This window comes from Cydia strobilella, chromosome 11 (genome assembly GCF_947568885.1).
Source record: "Cydia strobilella chromosome 11, ilCydStro3.1, whole genome shotgun sequence".
Taxonomy (NCBI): Eukaryota; Metazoa; Arthropoda; class Insecta; order Lepidoptera; family Tortricidae; genus Cydia; species Cydia strobilella.
Genome location: NC_086051.1, coordinates 6,733,729 through 6,745,345, shown reverse-complemented (window position 1 = coordinate 6,745,345; position 11,617 = coordinate 6,733,729). Strand labels below are relative to the sequence as shown.

Below are 11,617 nucleotides of genomic sequence, written 5' to 3'. Positions count from 1 at the left end.
TACTCTTAACAGTCTATTTCTTATCTAGAAATGCAATCACAATCAAAAATAACTTAAAACGCGTATCTAGTCCTGATATCTTCTAGTTTCTTGGAGACTTCGGCGGGCGTTCGCTCCAGGTCACCCGCAATCGCCTTTTGTTTCGCAGGCTCCAGCGAGTTGAACTGCTCGCAAAGGTCACCGTCTATCACATTCTGAAAAGAAGGACACGATCATATAAGTAAGTGTTTCAATGACAGATTTAATTATAGAGGTAGATTTAGGGAAATGTTCATTCCAAATACTACGAGAGCGCCGAAAGCGACATTCCCGACTCTCAGGAGTGCAGTCCGTGCTGGCCACGCGAGACCGCCATAACGGCAAGTCAGTGCGTCGCCTCACAAAGACCTTGATCTATCCACAGTGTAACACAAGTATCCACGACGAGTGGGTACCTGCTGACTAACCATGGATACAGACATTTCTAAATACTAGACTAGAATGGGCCCAAAAGTTAAATTCTTATACTATTATGACCACAAAGAAAGATAAAGAAATATACAAACTGGACAATTTTACGAGCCCCACTTCACCACTACGCCCTCCCATAATATAGGGTCGAAAATGTACAGAGCTTGTATTTATATATTATTCCCGAAAAGCATGTAGATTTACCCTCTCATTTCTTTACCAGTCTATTATCAGACTTTGTTTATATACATAGTCTAACGAACAGGCCAAAGTTAAACTCACCTTAACTGGGTAATAATAACTTCTAAAGGAGAGATGATCCCGTCCGCAAATGGGCGAGTTTTCACTTCGCATGTGCATCTCGAGGTGCTGGAAGAAGTCGTGGTCTTCCCGCGAGGTGAAGGGCAGCAGCACTCCTAACGAGCCGCTGATGGTCGCGTACAGCAGCGCCTCCGACCCGCCAGGGATCAGCGTTGCTCGCTGCAGCGACGTTACAGTTTCACCCACATGGAAATTAACGACTATCTCTCCCTTTTGAGATGCTCCGTTTAGTAGACCTGCAAAATAATTGAATATGTAATACAATTTTGTACAAAAATATGCTGATGCATGATAAATATTTTGCGTCAGAGTCGGATAAGTAGAATCATAGTATTTCATTAGTCTAGCATGTGTAAATTTGAGTATCATCATTTACTTCATTATTAGAGATCGAGTCACTTTTCTGTCTATGGGATTAAATCAAAAATATAATAATATTAAGTTTAAATTACCTCTGTCCCAAAGAGCTTTATTTCCCGTGGGGTCCTCGTCAACGTCATCCGACACGGACTGCGGCAGCCTGACGACGGCGACGTTGCCGAACTTGTCCGACATCGCGATAGTGTCGTAATCCAGCAGGCAGCTGCTGGTGATCCACCGCGGGTTCGTGTCATCGGCGAATATGATCAGCTGATTCTCCCGCTTCTTGTACTTTACACAAAATACAGACTCCTGGACGTCGCAGACGAAGATTCTCTGACCGATCGTCTTGATGTCCGCTATGAGATTGGGAATGTGTCGGTTCTCGCACTTGCGGAGGAGCTTCCTGCGGCCGATGTCGTACAGGCGGAGCATGCGGCCGACCCCGACGAGCAGCTTGCCGTTGAAGGCGGCTAGGGCGCCCGGGTACTCGTCGACGGGCGTCTTGTGCACGAGCTCCAGCTTGCCGGTGGCGGCGTACATCTTGTACACGTGCAGACTGCCCTCCGAGCAGGCGCGCGGCGAGAGCACGAGATCCTTGGCCACGCCCACCACGAGGTGCGCCTGCGCTTGCGCTTGCTCGGCGTGCGCACCCCAGCGCACCACGCACAGCGACACGGCCGCCTCGTTCTGCTCCAGCGGCAGCCGCGACACCGTGCCCGGCGCCGCGCCGCCGCTCCCCATGTCCACCACGCGGATCTGAGACGCCCACATACCTACAACGTTCACTTTTTCGATTAATACGAGCCCTTACTTTATATGTGAGCGAAACTAAGAAGCAAATAAATTTCATCATGTGATTAAATGTCTCCCTAGCTTGAATCAAATGACTTACGGGAAGATCATCTGGGATTAACGCTGGGATATAATATGGCCCCATCCGATTAGAGTCAGCGTGCTCGGAGACATCATCTGCTCTTGCCCAGAGAATGAGGCCATTATTTAGAGAAAATAATTTATGTATAAATTATGCTGTATGTTTTTCTTAATAAAGAAAAATGAAAAGTAAATAAAAATGCTGTATTTTTTTCCATAATTACCTGCGCCGGCTTTGGGGGACGAGAAAACGTTTTCAGGTAGCACGTCGGAGAGGAACGCGTCGGCCATTTCGTTAGCGAGAGTCTGCTCCTCGGGGCCTCCGCCGGCCGCCGCTTCACGCATTTCTTGAGCCATCTGAACCCTGCATGATAATTAGACATTTTAAAACTAATGCAGTGCTGACTTTTACAGCCTTAGTAACTAAAACAAGTCAGTACTGCAGGTGTATCCTCAATTATATCAGGTTTTGTGTGTATGTTGTCATCATTCAATATTAAAATGCACATCAATACATTGACTGTATTATTACCTTCTTTGTTTTTTCATTTCTTCTGTGTATGAATTGTGATCAGTCTCTAAAATAATAATTTGATTGTTGTCACTGTTGATGACAAATTTTCTCGGCGTGTATTCTAGTGGCAGATAAGTTTGATTGAAAACAGCTCCCAACTTTTCGAGTGCCAAAATTCTCAAAGTATTGGATGAGATCGCTACAATACCTTCCGCGCATTGCTCTGCAAAGACAATCAAAATTATGAGTAATTATCAACAAAGTAAAAATTATAAAAGTGCTACTTATTGTAATAGTAAGTGTCCACGGCATGGTTTTGCCGCCTTCACGGCCTGAGCGGCTCCAGCTTGGCTATGGAATATGCCGAGTGCCAACCTCAACCCGAAGGGAAGTTGACATGCTTTTCGACGTTGTGGGCTCATCACTGCATGGGGCAGCTACGCGCCACGCTCACGCGGCCACGCCCGAAGGCACGGCCGCGCAAACACGTCGTGTATTATGGATTTGAAACATGACTGCTCCAGCCACACTTTTATGTGGCTATCTTGGTGTGGTATAAGCTTGGGATAATCAGTGTTACGTAATATCTAAATAACAAGTATTAACACGTCTTCTCATCTTGCCTTTTAATAATGAGGTCGCAAGCGTGCGTCACCGGAAATATATGGAGAAGGGGCAGTTTTAATAAAAGTGTAGTCTGTAAAAGGTGGAGCACAGGATGTGTAATACAAAAGTACCATTTTTAGCCGTCCAAACTTTACGAAATTTACAAATAAGAGCGACAAAATCAGAGCTTTACGCGCGTTTACCTAAACGTCCATCAGAAAAAAAATCATTACTAATTTAGTGAGTCGGTTTAAAAAAAATTGATCTGTAAAACGGCGAGATGCGAAGACATGCTAATAGAAACCAGTACTTGTTATTTCTATTACGTATCAAAAGGTGTACAATTTCTGCGACAAAATCTATCAATTTTAAATTTTTGCGACTAAAACCGATAACGGGCTATTAAAGTACGCCGAAACGAAACAGTCACCCTATTAAATTACACCTTATTCAATAAAGAATTATTTGACGTTAATGATTACCTGAACTGAAACCTGCAGCATATTCAAGACATTCGTAAGAGAGTGGCGTCAGGTGGAAACGGTTCTGGTAATGATATCCAAGCCAGGTCCTCGATGACACGGCAAGTACTGCCTCGGCTGCTTGTACTCTCACTTTAAATAGCTTAACTGGCCTTGAGCCCAGGTACCTGGTAACAAAAAAAGGACACTATTAGTACAAATTTCTATTTGATGTTTCTATTCCTTAATTAAATGTTATCAGATCTGGTTAAGTAATCGTCAATGTTTTTCAGATGAAACACGGAGCGTAAATGTTTACATCATGGAAATCTCTGTAACACTGAGGGGAGCACTCATAACATATACATTAACTATAGGTACCTTGTTCTTGTGTCTGCTAGATCTCCACTGACAGAGTCCAGTGTTGTTCTCAGTAACACACCATTGCTTAAACCAATGTTGAGATGTAAAGCAGATTTTGCACCAGATTCAAACGGTTGTTCCACTATGCACAGTGACTCGGCGCCAGCAGGTAACGCTTGCATTGACCTTGGTGCCAAACAGTCCTAAAAGCGTAAAATAAACATTATAAAACTTATAAACACTGGTAATAATTTCCATGAAAGAAAGAATTATCAGAATTGATTGAATAACGCATTTTTGGGTTGTTATAATCACAAACAATCAGTGGTGTCCTGGTATCATCATTTAATTGACATAAATAGCAAAAATATTCCTATACATTACGGATCTTACCGATGGGTCCAAGGAGATGATTCTGACAGTGTTGTCATTGAGCCCTACTGCTAAGAACCAAGCTCTTTGCTCTCCAGTCGCTACAGAGCCCAAAGCCATACATGACACATCTGATGACAACTTTTTTCTTTCTGTGTACTCATTTAATTGACCAGTCTGTAATATAGAAAATAAATGTTAATTATGAACGACTACATTTTTAACTTAGTATAAAAAAAAAATATATGAATGAATGTTTGTCCACGGCATGGTTTTGCCGCCTTCACGACCTGAGCGGCTCCAGCTTGGCTATGGAATATGCCGAGTGCCAACCTCAACCCGAAGGGAAGTTGACATGCTATTCGACGTTGTGGGCTCATCACTGCATGGGGCAGCTACGCGCCACGCTCACGCGGCCACGCCCGAAGGCACGGCCGCGCAAACACGTCGGTTATAATATAACACAAAACCTACACTTTAATTAACTTACCGGATCCATCTCAAAATAGACCAGTTCACCACCAGTGAGAGCAATGACTACTTGTCTCTGGTTCACTGCGCATTTTACGATAGTCTTTTTGCCAGGAGCCTTCCATTCATTGACACGTTTGTCGGCGCGAATATGCCGGATGCCATCCGGGTACACTTGCACCAGGGCGTCGTTTCCGAGCGCGTGGCAGCTCAGGGTCGGCGTCGTGCCTAAGAAGCCCGAGTCCGTCACTTCCTCGACCGTCTCGCCAATAGAGAGCACCAGTGTGGCGTTCACGAATGACACTATGATGTACGAATCATATTCCTCTGCAACCAAGAGAAAAGCAGGTGATAAAATTGTAATGAGCAGCCATCAGTTTGATAATTCTTCATGTGATGGCAGCCCCGTTGTAGTTAATTGGAGTGCCCGATGCCTACCTGTGCGTCTGGTGAGACCATCTCAATGTTCATCGCCCGTAAGTAGATTCTGAAAAGAAAAACCACTGGTGTTTATGTATGACAAACAACCAGGGTTTTATTAGTATTTTGTTGATAAAAAGGAGCATTCATAAGTGGCTATTGGGTAGCGTCACAGTATATCAGTAACACGGACCAAATTATATAATCATTAAGCTCCTTTGTAGACTACTTTTCGTGAACATTTATAAGAAATAACCTCCTGTCACGTTCATTTGTCATTTTTGTCTCTCTCATAGAGGTATGCACAACCGGCCAAGTGCGATTTGGACTCGCGCACGAAGGGTTCCGTACCATTACGCAAAAAACTGCAAAAAAAATGACGTTTGTTGTATGGGAGCCCCACTTAAATATTTATTTTATTTTGTTTTTAGTATTTGTTGTAGCGGCAACAGAAATACATCATCTGTGAAAATTTCAACTGTCTAGCTATCACGGTTCATGAGATACAGCCTGGTGACAGACAGGCAGACAGACAGCGGAGTCTGAGTAATAATAGGGTCCTGTTTTTACCCTTTGGGTACGGAACCCTAAAAAAGGGTCTTCGTATTTAACAACTTTCGAAGAATACATTTTAAATCCATACCTAATATTATGGTAGTTTTTATCCCAGTAATCATCCTTTAAGGGGGTGAAAAGGGGGGTGGACGTTAGTATGGGAAATCGATAAAAAGCAGATTGGATAAAAAATAAGCTACCCAAATTACTAACTCTGCGCAGACGAAATCGCAGGCAAGAGCTAGTATTAAATTCGGCCAAATAGTAGGCAACGTTCGGGTCGGCCGAATACTGAATATTCTGCAAAGTGGCCGAATACCGAATAGTTGCCGAATATTAGTGGCATCTCTAATGCACATACTATCCTTATTATTACTTTGTTTATTGAAATAAAAAAAATTAATCATATGCTGAAAATTAATATTCTTACCATCTTTATGTCTCCTGACTGTCCATACTGCATTAGGAGATCCTGGAAGCTCAGACACAGCCATTTCTGCCACTTCCAAACCATGCCTTAAGGCTCTCAGGGATGACCTGGGTCCACGACCACATGCCAAGTATACTTGAGGCGTGTCTTCCCCGGCCAAATCAGCTACATGACATGCTAAAATAAATGAAACAAGTTAAATGTTAATCAAGAATGGTGTAGCTTGTGTTGGTGTGACTCAATCAAATAAATTAGTCTTCAATGTTATCTCAGATCTGGTTAAGTAATCGTCAATGTTTTTCAGATGAAACACGGAGCGATAATAATTTACATCACAGATAATTTTGACCATTTCTTGGTGGTTGTAGAGTACTTCATTTAATACATAACATTAAAACGCAATACAATTTATATTTTACCTAATATAGGAGAGAGTGAATCCAGCTCATCCACAAGCACTAAGTTTCGGAGGGGCCTTGGGGCAAAGAAAAATGTGTCTCCTTCTTCCAAGGGCATGGCTGAACTGAACTCTGGCTCATCATCCTCGTCACCCAAGTGAGCTATCTGGTACAAGTAACTGCAAACAAACAAAAAAAATTATCACTTTCAAACTATCATATTCTTAAATTTTTTCAACAAATATTGAAGCAAATTAAATTGTAAGTCCACCATCAGTGTGCATTACCCCAAATAAAAGGGTAGGACCTTGGTTCAGGGAATCTTTACTTTAGCATGTTTAGATAAATATGTGAGAGTGGAACAGTTCCATCTCACAGGTTCCACATGCATACAAAAAGCATGTCAAAATAAATTAGTTACTTACTGGTTGCCAAATTCACAGGCCACAAAGAGGAATCCGGTTTTCAAGACACACATAGAAGTGGCTACTGGAACAGTGTCAAAGTATTTCAGTTTGATTTCTGTCACCATATCATCATCCGTTTCAATGGTTATCTTGAAAATGTCTCCTTGCTCAGTTTGTGCCAAAAAGAAGAACATTGATTTAGTCTTGTGTGTGGCTGAACATACAAAGATCATGCCTCTCTCAGGGTCATCCAAATCATTACGGCGGCGAGGAATAGGGCAGCGAATGTCATGTTGGTCTCCTAAATTCTTGTATGTTAAGTAGTTCTCAGAGCAAATGAGTACTCCAGAGGGTCCATCATTCCCACCGGGTACTGTGATAAGAAAGTTAGCATGCTCCTCTAAAGGCTCAGAGTATTTTCTTACGACATGGTTAAGGCCTAAATCCAATTCATAGAATGTTAATGTCTGCTGAGTTTTTTGTGCCGCTTCACCTATAAACAATTTCTGTATTAATAATCTAATTAATATGTTTCAAAGTTGGCCATGGAAAATAAGTTAAAAAGAATCATAAAAAGGAGGATCTGGCGTCACTGTCAATCGGAAACACGGACCTCAAAATAATCACATCAAAGTATTGCCCAATGTAATTCACAAAATTATGAGAAAGTTAACCGAAATTCCTGAAACTACAATATTTCTTAATTTTATGTATTGCCACAAAAGAAAAGCAGTAATTATTACCTGTAGGGTCAGAGTCAGCTTCTTCATAATCAATCTCAAGGCAAGCAAACATGGGATTCTCAAAGCCCACGTCCACTCCAACCATATGATACACCAGTGTGTTGGACTTGTGCGCTTCCAATGGAGAAGAGATGGTCAACCTCGCTTCAGCATCTCTGTTCAATATGTACACCAGTTTCTGCTTTTCAATGGCTCCGATCATAACAGCTCTGCCTTTTGGATCAATAGCCAAGTACTGTCCGGGTACTATTCTGCGACATCCAGATTTGCCAAAGGTTTCTTGGTGAACTTTTTCAAGGATGTTTTTAGCTGGAATATATTCCAGGATGACAATACGCCCAGAGTCGGATCCAATGACAATGTAATCTGCAAAGGACCATAGCATTAACAAAGGTAAAGAAATTGACGAAGAAATGTTTTTGCTAGCAGAAAAATGTGCCAATACAACGAACATCCCAGCCATCATAGAGATTGCCAAGAGCGACGCGATGGCATATAATATCTGCATCTAGTTATCCCATTCTTTCGTATTGTAGAAAGATGGAGCAAGACGATGCAAGTCAATGTACTTGACCTCCATTTTAAATGATCACCGTAAAAAGCAGGGGTGGGCAAACTTTCTACATGGGGGGCCAGAAAGTTTAAGTTATTTCAGAGGAGGGCCAGAATTGTAGCAAAAATGCATTTTTATTATTCCACGGGATCACGAACCATATACTAATGATTCCGAAGGACCTTCGGCGCGCCGAATAAAATCCTATCGCGGGCCGGAGTTGGCCTGCCCACCACTGGAATAAAGTATACTGATATCACACATCTAAAGCCCCATTTAGACGGTTCAAGAACTTGCATTTAATTCAATATCCCATACATCGCTGACTAAAGAGTACAATTAATTCAGTCCCTCGACCAAATTCCGCAATGTAGCGAAAATCGCAGTTTATTGACAGTGAATAAAAACCGGCCAAGTGCGAGTCGGACTCGCGCACGATGGGTTCCGTACCATTACGCAAAAAAGGCCAACAAAAAAAGCCCCACTTAAATATTTATTTTATTCTGTTTTTAGTATTTGTTGTTATAGCGGCAACAGAAATATATCATCTGTGAATTTCAACTCTCTAGCTATCACGGTTCATGAGATACAGCCTGGTGACAGACGCACAGACAGACAGCGGAGTCTTAGTAATAGGGTCCCGTTTTTACCCTTTGGGTACGGAACCTTAAAAACGCAGATTCAGTATTTGGCGAATGCCTAAAAGATGATGGAAAATGCTTATCTTCCTCTTTAAAAATGAGTTCAAGAACCGCATGGTAAAATGGTAACCCTACTTAACCTATAAACGATTGTGGATCTAATGTTATAGTGACCTCAATATAAATACACGTGTTAAAAAATTCATTTACCTTTAGTGCCGCCAGTAAGCCGAAATGACATCATCGAACGGATAATACCGAAAATCTCCACTTTCAGCAGTGTATGCACTTTGCCGGTGTTGGGATCAGGTCGTAACAATTCCAAGATCTTCCCGCGAGATATTACTATTTCTTGCTGCTTCGTCCCGGAGAAATTGCCATGAACCGCATGGGTAATGGCTGTAGAGCCTTGTAGAGTCAAATTGTACAAATACATTTTGAATCATTCAACTCAACCTGAAACAAAATCGGTCACTTGAGCAATGTCCGGAAATCGCGAGTAACCCGCAGTGGAATATATAAATTTAATGTTAAGCTCGTAACTGACGAAAACAGAGAGAATCTTGTGTTTTCGAATGGGTGAGCATATTTAATATTGCACCCTATAAACGACCACGAATGATACAGATCTATCGTGGAGATACCAAGTGCAAATAATAGTTACAAACACAACATATGTGTATAATAATATGATTTGTGTAATTACCTGTATTAATTGACGGTTGATTGCCGCAATGCGGCTTGATATATTTTTGTACCTTGCCGGCGCCTCCTCTTCTCCTCGCACACGACCGCAAGATGGCGGCCGGCATAAGTGCCATTGATTCACGATGTATCTCCATATAACTGACCAATCAAAAAGAAGCATTTTCCATCATGGCGTCTGGTTTTATACCTATGGTGTTGCCATTTTATAACAATAATCTACTAAATACCTTTTACAATAGCAGCATCTAGTGGCGAGTAGGCAAACCAATGATAGCATTACAACAACGGTAATAATGCATGTATCTGTGCTACTTATCGCTAGATGGCGCTTACATCAAACCTAAAGTGCAGCTTTCTTTATTATAACTAGATGGCGCTTATATCAATTACTTACAGTCTCCAATCCGTACCACTAGATGACGCTGACGTTAGTCGTGAATACTTTTGAATTTTTTTCTTCTGTTTGTTTCTATCTCCATATTTTGTGTCATGTTTTGAACGAAAAGTTATTAAACAAAATAATTAATAAAAGTCGCCTTTTAATAAAAAAAAAAACATGAATGGCTCCAGCGTACTACATCTTTAAAACTATTTTCGTGGAAAGTAGTAAGTAGGTATTTTTTAAGCTATATTATCTTATTTCTTTTGATGTTTTTTGTACAGTCGCCATCAGATATATCAGAGCGGCCAAGGTGCTCCAAAAAGTCTGAACAAGCACTCTTACGCCCTAGAAAATAGAGGCGTGTTCAGATATTACGCCCGGTCCAAAAGTTAGGACACATTTGTTTTGGAACCTATCGAATGATACGTCACAAATTGATTTTTTACTGTCTTTCTATGGAGTGCACCCTAAAAATATATTTTTTAATATTTATCTCCTATAGTAGCGGGGCACAAAATACACCTATACCTTTATTTTCCAAATTTCGTTAAAATATACCCTCTAGTTTTCTAGTCGGCGCCCAAGTTTGATTATCACTGACTGTCTGTTTGTCTATTAAGTAGGTATGTATTGTAGTCAGACATCCTCTGAGAATTCAAAGTGAAACTTGTTTTCAAATTTCCCGTTGAACGCTGATTTCAATTGGGGTAAACACGAATTAATGGGGTAAAGTAACATTATTTTCTTTATTAAGACATAGAGTAACTTATAATAGAGCGGTACTGTCATAGTAAATTTTGTAACCCCAGTAAATTCACTGCCATCTGTCGACACACTTTAAAACTAAAAATAAATATTTATAAAAATACGATAAAATGTATTTAAATATGGATAAATGTTGATTAAGAGTAGGTTCAGGTTCTACTCTCCTGAGCTCCCTCACAGAGCCGGATCGCGGATATCATGTTTTTGAATTAATCGATGTAATCTATGAGTTCAATCAAAAATAAAACTGCGCATTTTTAGAAACTACTAGTGACCCGCCCCGGCTTCGTACGGGCGGGTTACACAAAACCCTTCCTCAAGAATCACTCTATCGATAGGTGAAAATGAAAACCGCATGAAAATCAGTTCAGTAGTGTTGTAGTGATTCTTATATTTTTAGCTTTTGTGCAAAAATTGTTACAAATTTAAGGTGTGTTTTAGACCTATGTTCGTGACACTGTTAGAAGTATTAGAACTAATTAAATTATTTTCAGAAAATACTTTAATTTGTTTATATTTCGAGTAGTTAGAAACACTAGTATATAAATTATAAACTGAAATAAATGTTATATAGTACTAAGAAATAGTGACCAAGGCCTCCAGTGCCCCAGGCTGGAATCGAACCAGCGTCCTCTGCTATCGCACTTTCGTGACTTTTTTTCTATCGAGCGAAAGTCAAGAAATCAAGCGAATTGATGAAGTTACTAAAGAAAAGCCTCAACATTGCCAATACAAATTTTGGCAACCGTATTGTGATCTAAAAAAGTGCTACGATAAAAAAAACTGTTGGCTGAACCTACTTGCACCTTAATTTATTCCTT

The 11,617-nt window shown here is 40.9% G+C and overlaps 1 protein-coding gene across 2 annotated transcripts; it reads right to left on the bottom strand.

Annotated features, from left to right (window-relative positions):
- LOC134745441 (splicing factor 3B subunit 3) lies at window positions 1-9,806 on the bottom strand. Of its 2 annotated transcripts, XM_063679477.1 has the most exons (15): window positions 9,648-9,806; window positions 9,152-9,397; window positions 7,748-8,113; window positions 7,023-7,497; window positions 6,619-6,776; window positions 6,200-6,376; window positions 4,814-5,121; window positions 4,345-4,500; window positions 3,970-4,154; window positions 3,610-3,776; window positions 2,540-2,744; window positions 2,232-2,371; window positions 1,224-1,907; window positions 733-1,007; window positions 1-194 (listed from the first exon to the last, which is right to left on the bottom strand). In XM_063679477.1, the coding sequence occupies exons 2-15, from the start codon at window positions 9,375-9,377 to the stop codon at window positions 54-56; spliced, it is 3,663 nt and encodes a 1,220-aa protein (XP_063535547.1). In that variant the 5' UTR covers window positions 9,378-9,397; window positions 9,648-9,806; the 3' UTR covers window positions 1-53. The 2 variants fall into 2 exon arrangements, with proteins under 2 accessions (XP_063535547.1, XP_063535548.1); XM_063679478.1 differs by lacking the exons at window positions 1-194; window positions 733-1,007; window positions 1,224-1,907; ... (3 more) ...; window positions 3,970-4,154; window positions 4,345-4,500 and adding an exon at window positions 5,233-5,281 and having other exon boundaries at window positions 4,984-5,121.
- Between the last annotated feature and the right edge of the window lie 1,811 nt (window positions 9,807-11,617).